Raw genomic sequence first — 23,325 nt, 5'->3', positions numbered from 1 at the left:
ATTAACATTTATGGTTTTTATTTTCCTATAAAAAGAAAATAATATTTGTATAAAATATATTTTTTAATTAAAAAAAAACATAAGAAAGCGTGATCTAACAGGAGTTTCCCCTCTTGTGGGGTTGGGGAGTGGGGTTTTCACTTTGGGACAAACTGTTTTAAAAGCTGCATCATGCAAAGTGACAAAACATGATAAAACGTACATGAAAAATCAACACACGTTTATACCTTTTGCATTTGATACTTTCAATTTCCTTGCACCAGAAGCTGTGGAGCTCTTCAACAGAGTCCAACATGTTATGCATAGTAATGTTATGACCCCAATACCTATATATGTTGTTTTTAAAAGAATTAGATTTGTCATCCAAAAAATGGTTGCGGCACAGCTTGTTGTTCGTTTACCTCCATTATTATATGTGAAAATCAAAGGTATTGGCCTATTCGGTCTTGGTATAAAATTTTGGATAACTTGAAGGAACGGTCAACAACGCCTCTTTAGGGTAGAAAATAGAATATATTGGTTTATGGCACGCACGAGTTTTGACCAAATAAATGCCTTCCACAAATATTGAAATTGACACGGCTCAATTGAAGGTCAATTGAAAATTTATTCAATTTGTTACATTTCAAAACATTATATAATTTCTCTTTTTTTTTTTAATTTATATATATATATATATATATATATATATATATATATATATATATATATATATATATATAGAAAAGTTCAATAGAGAACCATTATTAATCAAGGAACCAAGGAACCAATCCAAAGCGTCGGAATTTAAAGCGATCAACGGCAAAACGAAGGTATGTAAATTTTTATAATAGACGCAAATGTACCGAATTATAACAAAACTCACTTATTTTTTTTCATTTAAAATTTTTTTTAGGCCAAGTTGTTTATCGAAAAAAAAAACCGAATATACCGTTATTCACGATTTTTCGTCATCTTTTCATAGAGATCCATGATGATATATAAAAAATGAACTTTTTTTTTTCGAAAAAAACTCACTTAATTTTCTTAGTTTTTTCAATATTTAAGTTTATTTTTATCAAAAAAAAACTAATTATACCAAAAATATTAATTTTTTGTACTCTATTAATAAACATCAATACCGACTAAAAAAAAAAAAAAAAAAACCCTCGAAGAGTACAGATTCATACTGTGAATCTAAACTGTAAATATTTCAATTTTTAACATTCACAATATGAAAAATCTCGAACAGTTCAGATTCACATTGTGAATCTGAATTACTATTATACACACTGTGAATCTGAGAAGGTTCAAAAAAAAAAACCTCGATCAGTGTAGATTCACACTGTGAATCTAAACTGTAAATATTTCAAATTTTAACATTCACAATGTGAAAAAGCTCCGATCAGTTCAGATTCACACTGTGAATCTGACTTCTTATTATGCACACTGTGAATCTAAGGAGGTTTATAATGTGGATCTGAATAGGTTTACAATATGAATCTGAACAGGTTCACAATGTGAATCTAAACTGAAATAAAGTTTTTTTTTTTTTAACTTGAATATGAATCTATGTTTAAAAAGTACAAAAAATATGAATTTGGATATATTTATTAATTTTTTTTCTATAAAAAAATAGACCTTAAATTTTTTCATCAGAGAAAATGAAGTGAGTTTTTTTCGAAAAAAAAAGTTCGTTTTTTATATATCATCATGGATCTCTATGGAAAGAGAACAAAAAATCGTGAACAACGGTATATTCGGGTTTTTTTTCGATAAAAAACATGGCCTAAAAAAAGTTTTAAACGAAAAAAGTGGTGAGTTTTTTTGTAAAGGGTGGATTTTTTGGTATAACCCGGTGTGTGTGCGTCCAATGTAAAAGTATACATCTATTTCCTTGGCCGTTGATCGTTATGATTTCCAACGCTCACGATTGGTTCCTTGGTTCCTTGGTTAATTATGGTTCTCTATTGAATCTCACCCTATATATATATATATATATATATATATATATATATATATATATATATATATATATATATATAGAAATATATATATATATATATATATATATATATATATTTCTATATATATATATATATATATATATATATATATATATATATATATATATATAAAATATATTCTATATATATATATATAGAAAATATATTCTATATATATATATATATATATATATATATATATATATAGAATATATATTCTATATATATATATATAGAATATATATATATATATATATATATATATATATATATATAGAATATATATTCTATATATATATATATAGAATATATATATATATATATATATATATATATATATATATATATATATATATATATATATATATATATATATGAAGAAAATGGAACATATAGAGAAAATGGAACATATAGAGAAAATATATGAAAAATATTGATCTGTATAAAATCTCTTGGTAACAAAAACAGAACAAAGATAGAATATATACAAACTAAAAGAGCAAAACCAGCCTGCAATCACATAGAGCAAGAAAGGAAAGACAGGGGCTGAAATAGCTGTTGATTTACTCTCCATAAATAAGAATAATAATGAAAAAACAGAAGGATCTTTCACTCCCCCTCAAGTTGGCGCATGGAGGTTACAAATGCCCAACTTGTCAACTAGGAACCGGAAACGGGCTGCCCCTAAGGCTTTCGTGAAAAGGTCGGCAACCTGATGATCTGTAGAAATCTTGCATGGTAATATTTATTTGGATTCAACCCGCTCTCGAACAAAATAACAATCCATTTCATCGTGTTTCGTTCTCTCGTGAAAAACGGGATTATTGGCAATGTGGTAGGCTGCTTGATTTTCACAGAAGAGGGATGTTGCAGTGGTCTGTGTGACTTCAAGGTCTTTGAGTAGCCATCGGAGCCATAAGATTTCACTCACTGTAGTTGCCATAGCTCGGTATTCTGCTTCTGCCGAGGAACGAGAGACAACAGATTGTTTCTTCGTGCGCCAAGAGATTGGGGCACCACCCAAATTGATGTAATACCCGGTACAGGAACGCCTCGTCATAGGACACCCTAGCCAATCTGCATCACAATATGCTTTCAAATCAAATTCATTATTTGCTGGAAGGAAAAGACCTTGCCCTGCTGTGGATTTGAGAAAACGGAGGATCCGTATAGCAGCTTCCATGTGACTGTGACGTGGGGCTGAGATAAATTGGCTTAGCCGATTTACAGCATATAGGATGTCTGGTCGGGTGACGGTCAAATAAAGAAGTCGACCAATCAACCGCCTATAGCGAAGTGGGTCAACATGGGGACTATCATCGTCGTTGCTCAATTTCAAGTTTTGTTCCATCGGAAAAGAGCTTGGTCTACCACCTTGAAGACCACTGTCCTCCAAAATATCGAGGGTGTACTTTCTTTAACTTAGGACTATACCTTTCGCGGAGCGTGCAACTTCAATACCAAGAAAGTATTTTAAAGGCCCTAGGTCCTTTATTTTAAACAATTCATTCAAGTGGCTCTTTACACTAGAGATTTTCCCATCATCATTTCCAACTAAGATTACGTCATCAACATAGATTAATGCTGCAACGTAACTGTCATTTCTTTTATGGATAAAAAGAGAGTGGTCAGCTCGTGATTGCCTAAAACCGATCTGGAAGAGAGCTTGGGTGAACTTGTGGTACCAGTTTCTTGAAGCTTGTCGTAACCCATATAGTGACTTTCGTAACTTGCAGACCCGTGTCTCTCCTTGTTTAGCAAACCCGTGTGGTATTTTCATGTATACATCCTCCATTAGATCACCATGTAAAAAGGCGTTATTCACATCCAATTGATGTATTGTCCAACATTTCTTTGCTGCTACGTCAAGAAGAGTTCTCATGGTGACAAGTTTAGCGACCGGGGCAAAAGTGTCGTGAAAATCGATTCCCTCAATTTAGGTAAAACCCTTTGCCATGAGGCGTGCCTTATAGCGCTCAATCTCCCCATTTGCTTTATACCTTATTTTATAAACCCATTTTGAGTCAACAACCTTGTTTCCCGGTGGTAGTGGTTCAAGGGTCCACGTACCATTTTGTTCCAATGCCTCAATCTCCCTTTTCATTGCCTCACGCCAATGCTCATCCTTTACGGCCTGATGAAAAAACTTAGGCTCATCACGGGAAGTGATGGCCGCAAGAAAAGCCTTATGACTAGGGGAAAATTTATTGTATGAAACGTAATGCGATAAAGGATATACCTCTGAGGTTCCTGAATTGGGAGTAGATTGCGCATGGTCAATGGATTCAGGTAGGTCCGTTTCATAAGACTCAAAATGTTTGGGTTGCTTCTTAGCTCGTTCACTTCTTCGCAGGCCATTGTTTTGTTGTTGATAATTATTGTCTTCAATAGGTTCTCTAGATGTGTGACCCATTTCTTGATTGATTTGAGCCTCAACTTCTGTCCCTGTATCGTTTGGGCCATTTTCTCCAGGGACACCATTAGTAGGTGGTGGTTCAGCAAGTTCAATGACCGAATCAGTGACCAAATCAGATGTTGGGCTGTCATCGGTGGTCCATTCATGTTGTCTGGTAGAACTTAGTCTCTCGATTGTGCCTTTTAAGGTCTTATCCTTAAAAGGAAAAACAGTCTCAACAAATTTTACATCACGAGACGTGTAAATTTATTCACTTTCTAAGTCAAAAACTCGATATCCCTTCTGAGAATAAGGGTAGCCAACAAATATACACCGTCTCCCCCTCACATCAAACTTGTCCCTTCCTTTTCGATTATCCTTGGCATATGCCAAACACCCAAAAATGTGAAAATGTTCATAAGTTGGCTTTTTACCGAATAAAATTTCATATGGAGTTTTATGTTTAAGAATTCGAGAAGGTAGGCGATTTATAATATAAGTTGCAGTTAGAACGCACTCACCCCAAAAGTTAATCGGTAGGCCTGCTTCAAAACGTAAGGCTCTAGCTACCTCCAAAATGTGCCTATGTTTGCGCTCGACTACCCCATTTTGTTGGGGTGTGTCGGTGCAAGATGTTTCGAGCAAAATACCATGTTTACTATAGTAATCATTCATATATTTTGACTGGAACTCAACACCGTTATCTGTTCGAATTCTTTTAATATTTTTTCCAAACTGGTTATTTACCATGTTGCAAAATGTAATTAAGAAATGACTGACATCAGATTTATTTTTCATTAGGAATACCCACACACCCCTGCTAAAATCATCAACAACAGATAAGAAATAATGTACCCCTGTCGAAGATGGAGTGTGATAACTACCCCATATATCACAGTGGATGAGTTCAAAACAAGTCGTAGTGTGTATACTACTTTTAGAAAAAGGAAGTCTAGTCAACTTAGCCCTCATACAAGAGTCACAGTGTTCATTATTTGATCCTAAAAAATTAAAATGTGATGATTTCAAACTTGAAGCATGACCTAATCTCCTATGCCAAATCTTTGAGTCCGCAGTAACCGACATGACTATACCTTCTTTGCTAATCGGCTCCAAGCAATATAGACCATCGCAGTGTCTACCCATCCCAATCAGCGTCCTCGAAGGTAAGTCCTGCATAGTACAATAATCCGGGAAAAATGTGAGAAAACAATTTAAATCTCTCGTGAGGCGGCTAACAGATAACAAGTTGCATTCAAATTTAGGAATGTTCAAAACTCCATTTAGTTTCAAACCATTTGGCAAACTAGTGTCACCAACACTCACAACTAGGACCTTTTCTGCATTCGGGATTCTTACAGGTGTTTTTGTACCAAATTTTGTTTGGTTAACAAGAATACCATCATCGCAAGTTATGTGTTCAGGGGCTCCGGAATCGATTATCCATGTTCTTAAGTTATTTATCTTACCAGCCATGTTAGCAGTGGGCAATTTTTCTTCATTATTGTTCTGTGAACTTTCCCGGTGCATATTGAAGTAGTCTTGGCAAGCTAAGAATTGTTCAGGGGCAACTCCTGGAACAGGGGAATTAGTGGCAGCCATGTGAGCCCCTTTGGTTATGCTTTTCTGTTTCTTCCATGGTTCTTCTTTCTTACCCATATCACGGTATCCCTTCTCTCCTGGCTTGGGATATCCCTTGAGCTCATAACACTCATCAATCGTGTGGTATAGTTTCCCACAATGTGTACACTTCTTGGTCTCTTTTATCTCACGTTCTCGGCGATGCAAAGTCTGAAAAGCTGCTGCATCGACCTGCGTTCTGCCTGCGGAGGTAATTTGCTTTTGTCTTTCATCTTCTGAAACAATATGGAAAGCGGCTCCAAGGGAAACCATTGGCCTAGTGCTTAGAATTTGAGTCTTCACTGTTCCAAAACTCTCATCTAATCCCATAAGGAATTCATATAAACGCTCTTTATCCCTCATCTCCATCAATTGCTTACCCATGTCACAGGTGCAATTGTTACACTTGCATTTTGGAATCGGAGAAGTAGCCTGAAACTCATCCCATAAGCCTTTAAGCTTTGTGTAATATGCCGAAACTGATAGCTTTCCTTGTCGCGTGAGAGTGATTTCATGTTTCAACTCAAATGCCCTTGGTGCACTTGCGCTCCCAAAACGCTCCTTCAAATCTTCCCAAACCTCTTGGGCAATCTTGGCATGTTTTACGCTGGTACGTATCTCTTTGTCCATGGAAATGTGGAGCCAACCCTTTATCATGGCATTGCATCGTTTCCATAGTTGCCATTCAGACGATCCTTCAACAGGAATAGGAATCGACCCGTCAACAAATCCAAATTTATTCTTTGCATAGAGGGCATTGCTCATTTCGTCCGCCCAATCCACGTAATTACCATCGCGAAGAGGTTCGCTTGTGAAGACAATGTTTGGATTATCAGATCCAGAGATGAAGTATGGTGACATTACATCAACTTTACTTGATGGTGACTTCTGTATTGATTCTTCGTCTTTCTTACTCATGATGAGAGATGATAGGAAACAAAAGAGAATTATGAATGATTTATTGTGCGGAAGTTGGTGAATTGTTTTCCTGCTCTGATGCCATGAAGAAAATGGAACATAGAGAGAAAATATATGAAAAATATTGATCTGTATAAAATCTCTTGGTAACAAAAACAGAACAAAGATAGAATATATACAAACTAAAAGAGCAAAATCAGCCTGTAATCACGTAGAGCAAGAAAGGAAAGACAAGGGCTGAAATAGCTGTTGATTTACTCTCCATAAATAAGAATAATAATGAAAAAACAGAAGGATCTTTCAATATATATTCTTTAGATACATAACAAGAGGAATACTCAACTATTCATATAATCATATTTGAGTATCTAATTGAGGATGTCTTGTATAAAATAAATGTATATAATCAATCAAAGCTTCTTTAAAACTGGAAAACTAGCTTTAACTTATCTAGTTTATCAACGACTTATTTATATTTAAAATATTTATTAAAAACTAGTTTATAAATTAGTTTATAAACCACGATAAATAATTTTTGTTGTTTACCACTAAAATGCATTAAACTTAAAAATAAATAAGATTATACGTTTCAAAAAGAAACCGAATACACCTATAGATGAAATAGTGATATAGCCGACTATGTATATCCGAGCACACAAAAACTACCTTTTAGCTAAAAAAATAGTTTTAAAAAAAGAACTAGTTATCGACTAATAGAGTAATATTGTCTCCTAATAATTTGCTGATAAATTATATGATATATGTATCATGACTTTAAATATATAATTGTAACGAACTATGAAAGTTGTTTGGAACTAGATTATTTTTTTCTTACAATATTACTTTTTTTTTACAACTTTTTCTAAATAATGTTTTCATAATTTTTTATGCAACCTTCTATATAGTTTATTTATAAATTTGTAAAAACTGAGTTTTATATGTTTTTTTGCAACCGTAGAATACAAACTACGAGAAGCCCATGCTCCGCATGTAGTGAATAGGGTTTTGATGTTAATTGAGTTTTGAATTGGCAAAATGGATAAAAAATCAAGAAATGTGACCAAAGTTAACAAAGTTGGAAAATTGGTGGCCCAAGTGTAAAAGAAAAAAGCAAAATGGGCAGTTTTGGAAAAAGCTACAAAAGTGTGGCAAAACCGTCAAAAACTAATAACTTTAAACAACTTAGTCAAAAGTATAAACAATATAAAATTTGTGGACAAAATAACAAAGTTAAATTGGTGGCCTAAGTGTAAAAGAAAAAACCAAAAGGGGTAGTTTTGGAAAAAGCTACAAAAAAGTGGCAAAACGGTCAAAAACTAATAACTTAAACAATTTAGCCAAAAGTATAAACAATATAAAAATTTGTGCCAAAGTAAGAAAGTTAAAACTTTCCTGTTCCTTCAAAAAAAAATTTCAGCGAATTTCTATAAAATCCTGCGATTTTTCATAAAAAATATCAAAAAAAAGTTTTGTGATCTCTAGGTATTTTTTTTTATGTATTTTTATGATTTTTAAGGTTTTTGTTTTCGAAATAACCCTTTTATATATATATATATATATATATCTATATATATATATATATATATATATATATATAATTTCGAAATAAATTGATAAAAACACTAATTTATACAAACGAAAAAAATTTAAAAAATGAAAAAAGTGAATAAATAAGAGGATAAAACTTGTAAAATAATACATTAAAAAGTTTTTAAAAATTAAGTTTTATAGAACATAGAAAACAAAATTATAAAAAATATATAACATATGACGGTATATTTGCAAAACATGTAAAAAACCTAAGAATTTTATCCTTAAGCTATATCAAATAATTTTTTTAAAAAGAAATTGATCACTATACAACCTTTTTTATATATATAAACATGTACTTATTTATATATTTTTACAACAACTATATACAAACATTTATATTTTAAAATATTGTAATGTACAATCTTATAAAAAATAAATACGTTTAATCTCATATAAAATTATGTGAGGTTGAATGTATTCACGTTACCAAACAACAAATTTTTTTAATTATTCTTACAGAATAACATTGTCCACACGTCATCACAATAGATGTTCATCTACATATGAACCTATCTCTCTCTCTCTCTCTCTCTCTATATATATATATATATATATATATATATATATATATATATATATATATATATATATATATTGTTTTAATGTAGTTAGAAAGAGTTTTCTAAATTTAAAAACAATTTATAATTGTTGTTAATACTATCTAACACATATTTTTCAAAATAGACAAATAAATTAATTACTTGTTTTATTGTGTAAATTGTTGTCTTTAAACATCATTGTTGAAAATAATTGCTCCACGATGGATGCAAAGACAAACATAGAGGATATATGTCGTATGCTTATTTATTTTGAGCATCATCTTTCTTAGGTTTCCAATTTGTTCAAGTTAACTAATCTTTCATTTCCACTTGATCTACAATTCAGTTTTACGGGTTGCTCTAAGTGCTCCAAAATCATGTTTTAAGAACTCTTGAAGATAAAATTTTGCTATTTTGAGTTGTTCATCATTTTTAAATGTTTGAAAAGATTTACTTTGGCACTCACAAGCCATATAAAGATATACTATCATGTTTACTTTATTAAGTCGTTTGCTGCCCTTGAAATTGTGTATTTATGACCGGGAAGCAAGCAATCAAAGAAAATAAGAAAAATGACAAAGAATTTATGTGGTTTGGTCGATGTGAGCAACATCCACAAAAAGGAACATAAGAACTCTATTATTACTCGACTGTTTACAAAAGGTATACATTGAAATCCTTAAATACGAATACTTATAACTGCAAAAAAAAACCCTGTCAACTATTGGACTAAGCCTATGGACAAGAAAACCCAAGAATAACAAAGCATGTCCATATACATGAAACTTTTATTCTTTCTCAATCATCATTCGGGTTTCTTCACTTTGTACAGTTTCGAATTATTTATTCATATCACCAAAATCTAATTCACACTCTAAAAATGGCCAAATAAAATACATCAATTTCTAGGTGGTGTAAGTAGTTGAGTTAACTAAAATAACTTGCAAATAGTTAACCGATATTTTTAAATTTGGTTTTTTCCTCTTATATTTGGTTTAGGCTAGTAGGTGGGTAACATGTTATTACATGTTATCACACCAAAAAATGTATCACATCATTATCCTACTCATATATTGGTGTTATAACACCAAATATGGAAATAGACAACATCAAATAACATACGATAACACTCCATATTTTTTATTTATTTTTTATGTTTATTTGTTTGAGATTTTTAATTTCTATTTTACCAATTTGTTATTTATTTTTTGTTTTTTTATTTATGTCATAATAATTATAAAAAACATATAAATTAAGAACACGTATAATTTAATTAAATCCTAAATTAAAAATAACATTTAAAAACTAAAAATGACATCACAAAGAAAAAAAACATTGAACAAAAACATACGATAGTCATAAATTTATAAGACATAAAACCGATACACTATTTGTCGCCCAAATATCTCTGCTCGATCTTTGCCTTCATTTCTCGGAGGACTTGCACTTGTCTCGGTGGCATATTATCCTCGCTAGTGTGAAGAATTGCCAAATATTTCGTCATGCAATCTTCCTCAGCTTGTTGACGTAGGAACTCCAAATGCTCACGTTGCAAGTCATATCTTTTAATTGCGATGTCGTTGTGGACGTCAAATTTTTGTTTCAGTTCCGCGTGCTCTCGAACGAAGTCTACTTTCGCTTCTCTGCATGTCATTGAGCCCGCTTCGCCTTGTCGTGCCCTATTGGTCGTCGATGCGGGGAGATCTCTTTCATGTCGTTGAGGTCTTTTGGGAGCTCATTGGTGTCGGCATTGAGGTCGATGTTTGTACGTGCATCGGAAACGTTGACCGAACCCGATCCGCGAGACCTCTTTGATTGTTGTTCCGATGATGTTGGTGTTTTAAACCATTTTGGGTTGTCCTTAACAATCTCCCAAAATTTTTTGTGCTTGAAAACGTGAACCGTTTCGACATGATATTGCTCCCTTGCCGTTTTAAAAACATCAAAATCGGTCGCACCACCTTGCTTATGCGAGGAAAGTTTGTTGTAGATGGAATTGAACTTACTGCACTTCTTACTGATTTGAGTCCACTTGCCACTCAACATACCGTGATTGCGATATGTGTCATCCTTCTTCAAAATTGCGTGAAATTTTCCAATCACAACTTCCCGAAAAGCGACTTTTCTCATATCATTTTCCTTAGTTGGGTTTCTTGATGTCCCGCACCACGACACCGCCAACACATAGTCTTCCTATGTTGTTCATCATGTTGGAGGTTCTTTTTCCTATTGCTCCACCGTTGAGGAAATTAAACATCAGCTCGTTGCCTCCCGTTACCATAGTAACACGCAATCACATAACGCCGGATAACGCCGGACTAACGCCGCTTGGCGTTGCCCGTGCCTACCCGTCTTATCGGGTTAATCACAAACAAAATGCAATGTGAAACATTAATTAATGACTTTGTATATCCTTTAATGGATAAACAAGAAAATGACCAAAAATACGGAAATATACCAAACTTTAAGAAGTCATATATTTTGATCCGTCAGGAGTTCTCGGTCCCACCTTATATGGATGGAAGCAGGGGTGTCCATGGACACACCTTATGTCCACATAAATTTGACGTTGCTTCTATTGCTCAAATATATTATGTACTATGTTTGCTATATTTTATTGCCTCCTCCTATGGCGACATGTGGTTGCCTCTCTTGATGAATTGCCTCCACTAATTATATGTTTCTCCTCCCTTCTCTCAGTTTCATTTGTAATCCATTCTCCACATTGCACCAATCTACTCCTTTCTCTACACATAAAACAATTTTGTGATAACAATGGCGTTCTACTGTAGCTCATCGATTTCGGTGTTTGTAATCAGTACAATTCCTTATTATCTGGCTTCAAATTGTAGGTTGGTTATAATGTATCTCATTAACCGTATACCTTCGTATAGCATTTTTTTGTTTATAGATAATTAATTTATTTGACATTTTAATTTATGTTTTATATTTCACTTCGTATTAGTTTTCTTTTAGTTTTAAAGAAGAATATTTAAATATTACTATTTTTAAAGTACTTTAACATTTCGGTTTAGTTTTTCTATACTAATACATTCAAAATATAAATAGTAATATTATTTATGGTCAATATTTGAAACGAGTTTTCACCATTTCGTAAGAAATGTGACCAATTGTCTTTTAGCCATGCTATAGCCGCCCTCATTTCTTCAATAAAAGCTAATTGACCAACCTTTAAATCTTTCCTTTTTAATCCCTCGCTCTCTTCTTCACACCTTCCTTTCTCCTCGGCCACCACATCTTTCTCTCTCTAAAATGAACAACAACAGCGATCCAGTATTTTCTTACTCGTCATCTTCACCATCGTCATCAGCTGCAGCTCTTAATTCTTCATATTTAACACTAAACATGGTGAATAACAATCCTGCTGATTACAATAACTATCATGAGCAGATGGGGTTAATGGAGAAAGATCTTCAGAAGTATGAAAACTCCGAGGAGATGGTGGGTGGTCATCATGTTTCTCCGAGCAGCAGTAGCCTAGCTCACGGCGATGGTAGCCAGCTGATCATGGCGGCTGCAGCAGCGAAGACTAATATTAGAAAAGGTGAGAAGAAGATCAGAAAGCCGAAACATGCTTTTCAAACCAGGAGTCAAGTTGATATTCTTGACGATGGATATAGATGGAGAAAATATGGTCAAAAGGCTGTCAAGAACAATAAATTCCCCAGGTACATAATTGTATACTCATACATATATACTCCTTCTAAATTAACCATTGTACAGTATTTGTTAGAATTTTAAATAAGTAAATTTGTTTAATTAATACTAGAATCTAATATGTTTTAATTACTTTTGTTTGTGTTAGCAAACAAAGCAAACAAATCGATCTTACTATAATCGTCTAGTGAATATAAAAATATTATTGTTTCTTAATATGTATTTTGTGTATTAAAATAACAAGATCTAAAACTACATCAATCACGAAGTAATTAAACATGATCAATATGTTTTAATGATAAGAAACTTTAGTTTGTATGAAGTTTCTACACACTGAAATAGATTTTTCTGGATATGCTAGTATTAATTAAAAAGCTGATTTAGAAAATCTGGATTTGAAATAATATTGAAATTTGAAAATTTTTGATTTAACTGGTTCTTAAACATAAATCGTTATGCGAGAACAATTCATCTAAATCAAAACTTAGCAATGGGAATGAATTAAACTTTTAATCAAATATCCATTCATATACATATATGTATGCGCATGGATTATATATAATGTATTAACAAAACAATTATTTTCTAACAGGTGTTTTATATTTTAAGAGTTTAATATATTGTTGATATTAAAATATATACCACATACAGTTTTATGGTATAATAATATCATGAACCGAACAACATATGGATAAATAACTAGTGGTTATGGTAACATAGGAAAATCGACAACTTCAAACATAATCACATTTTGGTATCAAAGCAAATTTTAATACGTATATGGGTTTATTTCCTCATTCCTATTCGTTTTAAATTAGACATATTAGTTTAATCTAAACTTCTATTGATTTTTTATATATACACAGGAATTACTACCGTTGTACACATCAAGGATGCAATGTTAAAAAGCAAGTTCAACGACTATCGAATGATGATGGAATTGTGGTGACAACATATGAAGGAACACATTCACATCCAATTGAGAAATCTACAGATAACTTTGAGCATATTTTAACACAAATGCAAATCTATTCTCGCTAGAATGATGTGTCTTGGTATCTTGCTGATGCTTTGTTTCCTTGTAGATTGGAATCTTAAAACAAAAAAAATGCTGAAAATGTTAAATATTTTTGTAACTTATTATCATCATCATATTTAACCTTCTAATAACAAGATGATGACACTTCACAAAATATAAACACATGCTTCTTTATCCGTATGTCTTGTGGAGCTATGTGTTATCATCTTGTTAATTAGTACACAGAGAAGAAAAAAAAAACGAGTTAGGGGTAGTTCACGTTGCTTGAAAATAAATAACGTGCTAGCTAGCTAAGAATGTTTCATTTGTTGTAACGTGGCGTGTTTGAGGTGCGTACTTAGTAAGTTTATTATTTGTTTTGGATTTGATATCTTGTATTTACTGTATAAGAAACTTGTATTTCACTTCTAAATATCAGATACATTATATTTTATTTTTGAACGTTAAAAATGATCAAAAAACATATTTATCCCAAATATATATAAAATCATCTAGAAATAGAAACTTACTGAAATATAGGAAATTATTAGAACACTCATATAGCTAAACTAGCTGCCAGACTGTTTGAATCGTTATTCAATTTCGAAAACTATTTTCATAATTAAGCTCGACATGTTTACGTATAGGAGTAGACCATAATTATATAAGACCATAAGTATGCTGTATGCATGCATGTATGTATGAACATATGTTTATGTGTGTATATATCACAACAAGAAGATGCTACTTTTAGCGACGACATCAGACAAACGCGCCTTTTGTCGCCGTTAAAAGTAGTTGTTGTCATTAATGGCTTCCCACCGGCGATCCTAATGTCCCACACGAAATTAGATCGGGACCTTATGTTTTTTAAAATGATCCATCGGTTAGAGTTTAATCTAAGAAGAAGCAATAGGGGCAACAACAATTGTGACGACATGTCCCAGACGACGTAACCCAGTGTGATTTTCTCCCATTTTTCTATGGTGACATTACCATCCTTCACTGACGATTTGCGATATCACCACTACTTCCACCGGTGCCACTGCTCTCCAACCCCACTCAAATCGCCGAACCACCGCCGATTTACCTCCCTCACCAACTGCCACCTTCGCTTGCCAACTGCCACCTCCGATTACGACCTGCTACCCCCGGCCACGTTTGTTCTCTCTTCCCCTTTCTCTTTCTCTTCTTTTTTTACCAACATTTCACCCGTTAATTGTTATATTTGGTTGTTTTAAGGTAATTGTCTCCGGTGAGGCCACCACATCACCACCGACTGCACCTAGGTTTTTCCAGCTGCTCTTTTCCGGCGAGCACACAGGTTTGTTTTTTTTTTCACTTCTGAATATGTGTAATGTATCTATGTGGATATGTTAATGTATGTATTTATTGTTGAATGTATATGTGAAATGTATGTATATGTGTGTATATTTATGTAAAAATGTGTGTATATGTTTGTGAAAATTTATGTATATGTGTATTTGTATATGAAATGTATGTATATGTTTGTATATGTATGAAATGTATATGTATTGTTGAATGTATATGTGAAATGTATGTATGTGTGTGTATATTTATGTAAAAATGTATGTATATGTATGTAAAAATGTATGTGAAAATGTATGTCCATGTGTATTTGTATATGAAATATATGTATATATATGAAAAAATTTATGCAAAGTAGGATGCTATAATTTATGTTATCATATGTGAAAAAAATTATGTGCAAAGTAGGATGCTATATGTGAAAAAATCTATGTGAAATGTAGAATATGTGTGTGTATATATTGTATGTATATGTGTGTATAATGTATGTTATCATTGTTATGACTTAGATGCTATAATTAATTTACAATGTTATAATTTAATAACTTAATAAAATTATAATTGAAAAGTATGATGCTATAATTTACAATGTCATTTAAAGTACAAAGTAGAATGTTATAATTGAAAAAAAAACTGGATGTTATAATTAACAATGTATTTTAAAGTACAATTCTATAATAAAAAAATAACTAAGATGCTATAAATAAAAATAACTCTAAAAATAAAAATGTACAATGTCGTTATAGAAAAATAAAAACAACAATAAGTTGATATAAATAATAAAAATATGGAAAATAAGATGATATAAATAACAAATATATGCTACAAATGTTTAAAGTACAATGCTATAATAAAAAATAAAAATGAAAAACATAAGAAGGTAAATCTACTAAGTTGTAGTCTAATAACTTAATTATTTAAAGCAAAATGTTATAGTAAAAAAAAAATAGGTTTTTCCCTTTAAGTAATTCCTTTTAAATCATCAAGAGCCTAGAAATACCCGCCCGGAATTAATTTAAAAATTAATTTCGAGTTGTCCCCGTTTAGGGACTCCTTTTTGAATACTTTATCTCATTTATGATGTGAATGCATATTACGTGATTGATTGTTTAAGAAAGATTCGGTTGTGATTTTCTCTTTGCTCCCCGGGTATATATTTCTATATATACTTAAGAGCTAAGGGGGATATGCTGCTGAATTTTTCTTAAACGGCGAATCTTGTAATACACATTACCATATGAGGTAATGTATTCAAAAAGTGGGTTGAGAAGCTTACCTTTGTGAATACTCTATCCGTTGTCCGGTTTATTGTTACTGTTTTGATATTGTTTTTTCAATCGTCGACTTTTACTATACCTTTATAAATATTCCACCCAATTTAGCGATTACTCTATCCTTATAAATATTCAATCATATTTTTAGTTCTTGTAGAGTAAATAATAAAACTTAACTTATGTTTCAGTCGCAACATGTCTATTGATAAAACGTAGACTACTATTGAAAACTGTAACTTTATCATGTATTAATAAGGACTCAAATCTTTTCTCGAGAGATCCAAAACACACGTCGATAAAAAAGGTCATATAAGATGTCCATGTAAGAAATCTAATACCAATAAATTTATTCTACTAGCCATAATGGAATTTCATTACTTTAACATGGTTTTAGTCCACATTATATTATATGGAAGTATCACGGCAAAAATATAGTTCACCCGGTTGTAGAAGACATAACGCGTAGTAACGAGATGGTCGATGTTATTGTTGATGCTATGGAGGGTGTGATTGAAAACGATACCAACCACGATGAAGGGAACCCGGATACAGAAGGTAGCGATGTCGATGATGGATTTCAAAAGCTGTTAGAGGAAGTCCAATTAAACTTATCTCATGGATGTACTTTGTTTTCATCCCTTGACTTTTTAACAAAGTTGATGCATATCAAGGTGATCAACAAATGGACTGATAGTTCATTCGATCAGCTTCTTGTGTTGTTGCAAACTGCATTTCCTCAAGGAATCATGGTCCCCCCTATTACATTATGAAGAAAAAAAAAACACTTAAAAAGATCGGCTTGGATTATAAGTCGATACACATATGTAAAAACGACTACTTTCTTTTATGGAAAGAACACAAGTTGTTGCAAAAGTTTCCAGTTTGTAATGAGACTCGGTGGGTTGATGAAAATACAAATGGTAAGAAGGTTGCTCATAAGGTGTTATGATACTTTCCCGTGACCCCCAGACTACAACATTTGTAGTGTTCTAGACACACAACTAAAGATATGATTTGGCACAGTATTGGAGGATCAGAAGATAGTATGATGCCTCATCCGGTTGATGGTACTTCATGGAAAAAATATGATATAAATTATCCTAACTTCTCGAGGTAACCCTGAAACGTACGCTTAGGGTTGTTTCTAATGGTTTTAATCCATTTGGTAACTTGTGAAATCCTCATATCACGTGGCCCATCATACTCACCACTTACAATCTTCCACCATGGATATGCATGAAAGAGTCCTCCTTCATGTTGACCTTGTTTATTCCCGGCCCCAAAGCACCTAGTGTCACACCCCCAAACCAAGGATGCCGGAAACGTCCGGGGGTGGTGGACTTCATGTATAGTATTATAACAACCAGTATAGTAGTGACCAAAGCAAATACAACCATCATAAATATAATTGAAAAAGTTACACCTTAGTATGAGTTTACATGTTTCAAAATCAATTACACTATGATGACAAAATGAAATGTTTGACGTCTTAACGTCCCATCCTCAAAAGCTGTTGACTTCCAGTTTCACTGATTTCCTGAGAATACAAGTAGTTTCGAAAAAATGTCAACAATTAAGTTGGTGAGTTCATAAGCTTTTGGATGTAGAGTTTGAAAACCTTTGTTTGTAAATGTAATGTATACTTCAAGAAAATCCAATGTTTTCCTTATAAAAATTCATGTAGTCTTAAATCCCAAGACCGAGAGTATGTGTGTATTTTGTACTTATAACGTGTTTGTAATTGTAATGTGTATCCAAAAAAAATCCAATATTTTCCTTATAAAAAGTCATGTAGTCTTAAATCCCAAGACCGAGAGTATGTATGGATTTTGTACTTATAGCGTGTTTGTAATTGTTATGTGTACCCAAGAAAAAAAATCCAATATTTTCCTTATAAAAAGTCATGTAGTCTTAAATCCCAAGACCGAGAGTATGTGTGTATTTTGTACTTGTAACGATGTATGCAGTTTTAAATAGTTAAAACCCCTTTTTAAAGTAGAATTTCCCGTAAACTTGAAATTTCGTTAACTCCCTATGTGAGTCGTTATAACCATACTATAACTAGAATGAACCTGCTACAACATTTTTCAGACGTCAAGATCTTATGACTTTTGTCACCCGTAGACCTGCAGGTTCTGCTGTAGCTAGCAACAAGGTGTGGGGTGTCAATCCCAATATAGATCTATACACAATTATTACGCTCTTCCTACAAGAGACTCTGGTTATAACTTGCAGGAATTTTAACCCGTACCCTAAGAGTACAATTGACGAATTGTCTCACAACTTATGTTAACGAGTTTACGTGTGGTTTGAATGTAAAACATTTTCTGTGGTGGAAGTGAAATCTCCCTTTTTGTAATAAATTCGTGATATGAAATCCATAAACTATACCTATTATAGTTTATCATGTAGTATATGAAAAACCCGTTTGTATTAAGTGTAAAACCTTTTATGTGGTGAAATTAAATCCCCTTTTTATGTAGTATGATTGTATTGTAAAATCCATAAACTATACCTATGATACTTTATTGTACTTGTTCGGAGTGTATGAAAACCTTTATCATGAATGTCTAATTTTGTTTATGATGTTAAACTAACAAGAAATACATTCAACATTTAGAAACTTATTGTTATACACTTTGCTCAACATGTTACAAAGTGTTATAAATATTGAAAGCTGTTAAACTAGCTTTTCACTAGACTGCAATGTTCTAGAAAAATCACAGGAAAATCATACGAAGTTAAAAACTGAATCCGTAAACTCTGAGAGTTTAGAAAATGTGTCTAGTTCATTCATAATTTTTATTATGATTTTTAGAAGTCTCTTACTTGTGTGAAAATGTTCATATTCTAGGGATGTCAACGGGGGAAAACGGGACGGGGACTGCATCCCCCGCCCCCACCCCCACCCCCGAAATATCTAGCTTTCTCATCCCCGTCCCCGCCCCCGAATTCCTGGATTACCCCCTGCCCGCGCCCCCGTTTCCCAGCCCCCGAAAAAAAAACACAATAAATTCAAAATTATAAACCAAAAAATTTCAAAGAAACATGATCGATTACAATAAAGTTCCACAAAAAAAACACAATATATCCAAATCTATCATCTGATTAAAGTTCCAAAAAGGCACAATAAATCCATAGTTACAAACCAAAAAAATGCACGATAAATTCAAAGAAACATCAATAATTACTATAACACAAAATCATTCTACTTTCCATCTTTCTCTTCATCCTCATCAACATTTAAGTCATCGCCATCATCCACAAGACTACCTATAAAAATATTATAGTAAGCAACGGTTAGTATGGAAATGAAAAACAAATAACAAAAAAATGCATAGCTTTTTTCCCACCAGATAACCAATTTTGGGTGCATATGATAGCTTCAATTGTTTTCAGAAGAAGTTTACTACGATGTGGACCAACAATTCTACCATTAGTAGAAAAGGAAGACTCTGAAGCAACAGTAGAGATGGGAATAGCCAATATGTCTCTTGAAATCACACTCAAAGTAGGATATTTAATAGCATTTAGCTTCCACCAAGCTAAAATATCAAAATCATGACTCCCCGGTAAAGTTTTTTCTTCTAAATACACTTCTAATTTTGTTTTCTAACAAACAACACTACGAGAAGAGTTCCATGTTGTTTGCATTTTCTCACAAACAACACCTCATAACTTTCTTCCCAATACTTATCAAATTTTGTGACCATACTTGATGCCATTGTACTAACTTCAATGAACTTGGAGTCATCCCATTTCTTTAAAGCTAACTTTATTTCACAAATTTCAGGGAAAAAAATGTTAGTGGTAGGATAGTTTGTTCCCGAAAACAATTTTGTGACACTATAAAAGATCTTCAGTCTGTCGCAAAGTTCATTAGCCAATTCCCAATCACTTTCATCAGGTAAACTCTTATATTCGGGCTCACGGTTTTTTAACCTGAAGAAGACATTTTTGTATTTCACGGCAGTAGCAAGCATCAAGTATGTAGAATTCCAACGTGTTTTGCAGTCAAGGGCTATTTTTTTCACAAATAACACCATAATGTTTTGCATTCTGTTCAAATGTCTCCATTCTTTTTGGTGTTGCTGTCCAGAAAGAAACACTCTCACGGACTTTCTCAATCCCCTTAAAGGAATCCAACCCACTTCTCACAATTAAGTTCAAAATGTGCGCCGCACATTGCATATGAAATAGCTCTCGACCTAAAATCAACCCATCCGAAGGCATTTTTCTGTTATCAGTTCAATCATGTAATCATTTGTTGAACAGTTATCAACGGTTAAAGTTGATAATTTTCTATCTAAGTTCCACTCTATCAAACAATCTAACAACACATCTGTTAGCTTCGTTGCAGTATGAGGACAAGGCACATATATAAACCTACCAATCAACAAATTAAATTGAATTTAATATAATGAAAACATAGTATTATATTAAGCATATATCTATAAATTAGTAAATACCTCAAAAGAAGGCTTTGCAATTTCCATGAATCATCAATGAAATGGGATGTCACATTCATGTATCCTTTTCTTTAGTTGTTGCAAGTCCACATATCGGTAGTTATTGCAATACGACCTTGAATACTCCCCAAAAATTGCATTAGCTTTTCCTTTTCCTCATCATACAATTTCAAAACGTCACTCCTAGCCGTGTTTCTAGTAATAGACTTAAATAATGGTTGAAGCCCTTGACAGAAAACTCTAAAGCCTTCATGTTCAACAATACGAAGTCGGTAGTCATGCTGCGCTATCATCCTAGCAAGATCCATTCGTGAATCCTCATAATTAAAACAATGGGTTGCTAAAATAGACCCTCCACTTTCGTCCATGTTAGACTTTTTTCCAACTAAACGACTTTGAAAGTGGTCATTTTTTTTGAGATTTCCCTACTTTACATGAGTTTTGGTGACCCAACAAACCTTTTGTTCCAGTGTTGCTGTTATAAGTTAATGCTTTATTGCAATAAATACAAACCGCCATTTCGGTTCCTTTAATTTTTTTTCAATTCGTAATGAGCCCATACCGGGGATCTTAGTTTTCTTTTTTTATCATTTTCTGCTGCCTGATCAGTGGCGTTGGCGGTATCATGAACCGTATTTGAATCATGTGGCTGTGTTTGATCAACAAAAGTCATGATATTTGAAGCCTGGAATTGAATTCACAACATCAGAAAACATTAACAATTCAAATAAAATTGCAACATCCAGCAACTAGCCAACTACCATTGTACCACACTAACATTGAATATATGAATCGAAACAGATGAAGATATGATTAGACAAAAATCGGTATATGAACAGATGATTAAATGAAGATGCATGTTATACGAACATATGTCATATGATTAAACAGATGAACATATGATTATATAAAGATTCGTATATGATTAAATGAAGAACAGAAGATGCTGTACTTGAGATGTTATGCTAATCGGTTCTTGTACCAATCGAATGATCGATATTATAAATAAGTAAAGAACAAATGAACAGATGATTATATCAACATCAGATCATCAGAAGATGTTATAGCCGAGTACCTGACTTGTATTCGTGTGTTGTTATTGAACAGATGACGGGGGAGGAAGGGATCGACGCCTAAAGTGTTGACGGTGACACTGTGTACACTGTAGTGTTGCCTTGCTGGAGGCGGCAATGTGAAAATGAAGCGACGAGATGATGGAAGTCGTCTGGAGTTTGGAGAGAATCGGCCGTCGGTGTTAGCAGCGGGAAGTCCGGAATTGTGAAGAAAATTGAACTGTCATCACTTCTTACGTTGGTACAATACGTCAAACAATGAAAAGATGCACTGGGATATTAACGATTAACCCTACTCATACAATTAGTCAATTACAAGTCAATATTCATTATTCAATAAATCAAAATCTCAAATATAATTAAAAAAAAAAGATTAATTATATCTATATCGGTACAATACGTTAAAAGAATGAAAGATGAAAAGATGCACCGGGATATTAACGATTAACCCTACTGATACAATTAGTCAATTACAAGTCAATTTCATTATTTCATAAATCAAAATCTCAAATATAATTAAAAAAATGTTTAATTATATATATATATATATATATATATATATATATATATATATATATATATATATATATATATAACATATTAACGGGGTCCTCGTGGGGGTTTCGGGACGGGACTGCCCATCCCCGCCCCCACCCCCGAAATTAAAACGGGGTTAACCTTGCCTCCGCCCCCGCCCCCGATTTTTTTAAACAACTACCCCTCATACGGGACCAGGACCCCACGGGAACGGGGCCCCGCGAGACTTTTTGACATCCCTATCATATTCACAGACCGGCCCGAATTCGTTTCTGGAATGATAGGAAGTTTTGTAAAAATCACCATAAATTGTAGAAAAATCGTATGGAGATGTGCAAGTAGTCATTAAAAAGGTAAAACCTGAACTACTTGCATATTAAACAGTTTTGAAAGGTATTAAGTTTAATATAGTCAAAACAGTCCCTGAATAGGACTCAACTTTTCTGTGAAAAGCTGAAGTATGAGTTTGAGTTGTGTTAAGGTGATTTAACTTGTATTCCTCCCCCTAAAACTTGAAGAAAACATGAAAATGTGGGGGGTATGAACTCACCTTGTGTGATTCCTTGAAGGATGGAAGGTTGAAGATGAAGAGTATCAAGTTAAGAACACTTGATGAACACATGAAGTTTTGGATGATCCTATGAACGATGTTTGTGTTAAAATGTGTGTAGATGATTCAAGAATGTTATGAAAACATGGAATAGCATTTGAGTTTAGAAGGAAATACTTACCAATAAGTGAAGAAATAACTCAAGAACACTTCAAAAGTGTGGCTGGAAGTTGAGAGAAAAAGAGGCTCTCTTGATGGTTAAGAAGTGTGTAAGTGTTTGATGGTGATGAAAAGGATCAAAGAAATCCTCCAAGGATTTCTTTATATGAAGAATTGCTGGAGCAAGT

The 23,325-nt window shown here is 33.0% G+C and overlaps 2 protein-coding genes across 2 annotated transcripts; one reads left to right on the top strand and one right to left on the bottom strand.

Moving 5' to 3' along the window:
• Window positions 1–3,921: 3,921 nt before the first annotated feature.
• Window positions 3,922–6,918, bottom strand: LOC145163600 (uncharacterized). The gene is made up of 3 exons (XM_079082418.1): window positions 5,620–6,918; window positions 5,461–5,553; window positions 3,922–4,596 (listed from the first exon to the last, which is right to left on the bottom strand). Exons 1-3 carry the CDS (start codon window positions 6,916–6,918, stop codon window positions 3,922–3,924), a joined length of 2,067 nt encoding a protein of 688 aa, XP_078938544.1.
• Window positions 6,919–12,239: 5,321 nt separating this feature from the next.
• Window positions 12,240–14,200, top strand: LOC145165868 (putative WRKY transcription factor 75). Its single transcript, XM_079084779.1, has 2 exons — window positions 12,240–12,739; window positions 13,595–14,200. The coding sequence occupies exons 1-2, from the start codon at window positions 12,324–12,326 to the stop codon at window positions 13,767–13,769; spliced, it is 591 nt and encodes a 196-aa protein (XP_078940905.1). The 5' UTR covers window positions 12,240–12,323; the 3' UTR covers window positions 13,770–14,200.
• The last annotated feature ends 9,125 nt before the right edge of the window (window positions 14,201–23,325 follow it).

This window comes from Lactuca virosa, chromosome 3 (assembly GCF_052849685.1).
Source record: "Lactuca virosa cultivar CGN04683 chromosome 3, Lactuca_virosa_CGN04683_v6, whole genome shotgun sequence".
NCBI lineage: Eukaryota > Viridiplantae > Streptophyta > Magnoliopsida > Asterales > Asteraceae > Lactuca > Lactuca virosa.
This window is presented reverse-complemented; position numbering and strand designations above follow the sequence as displayed.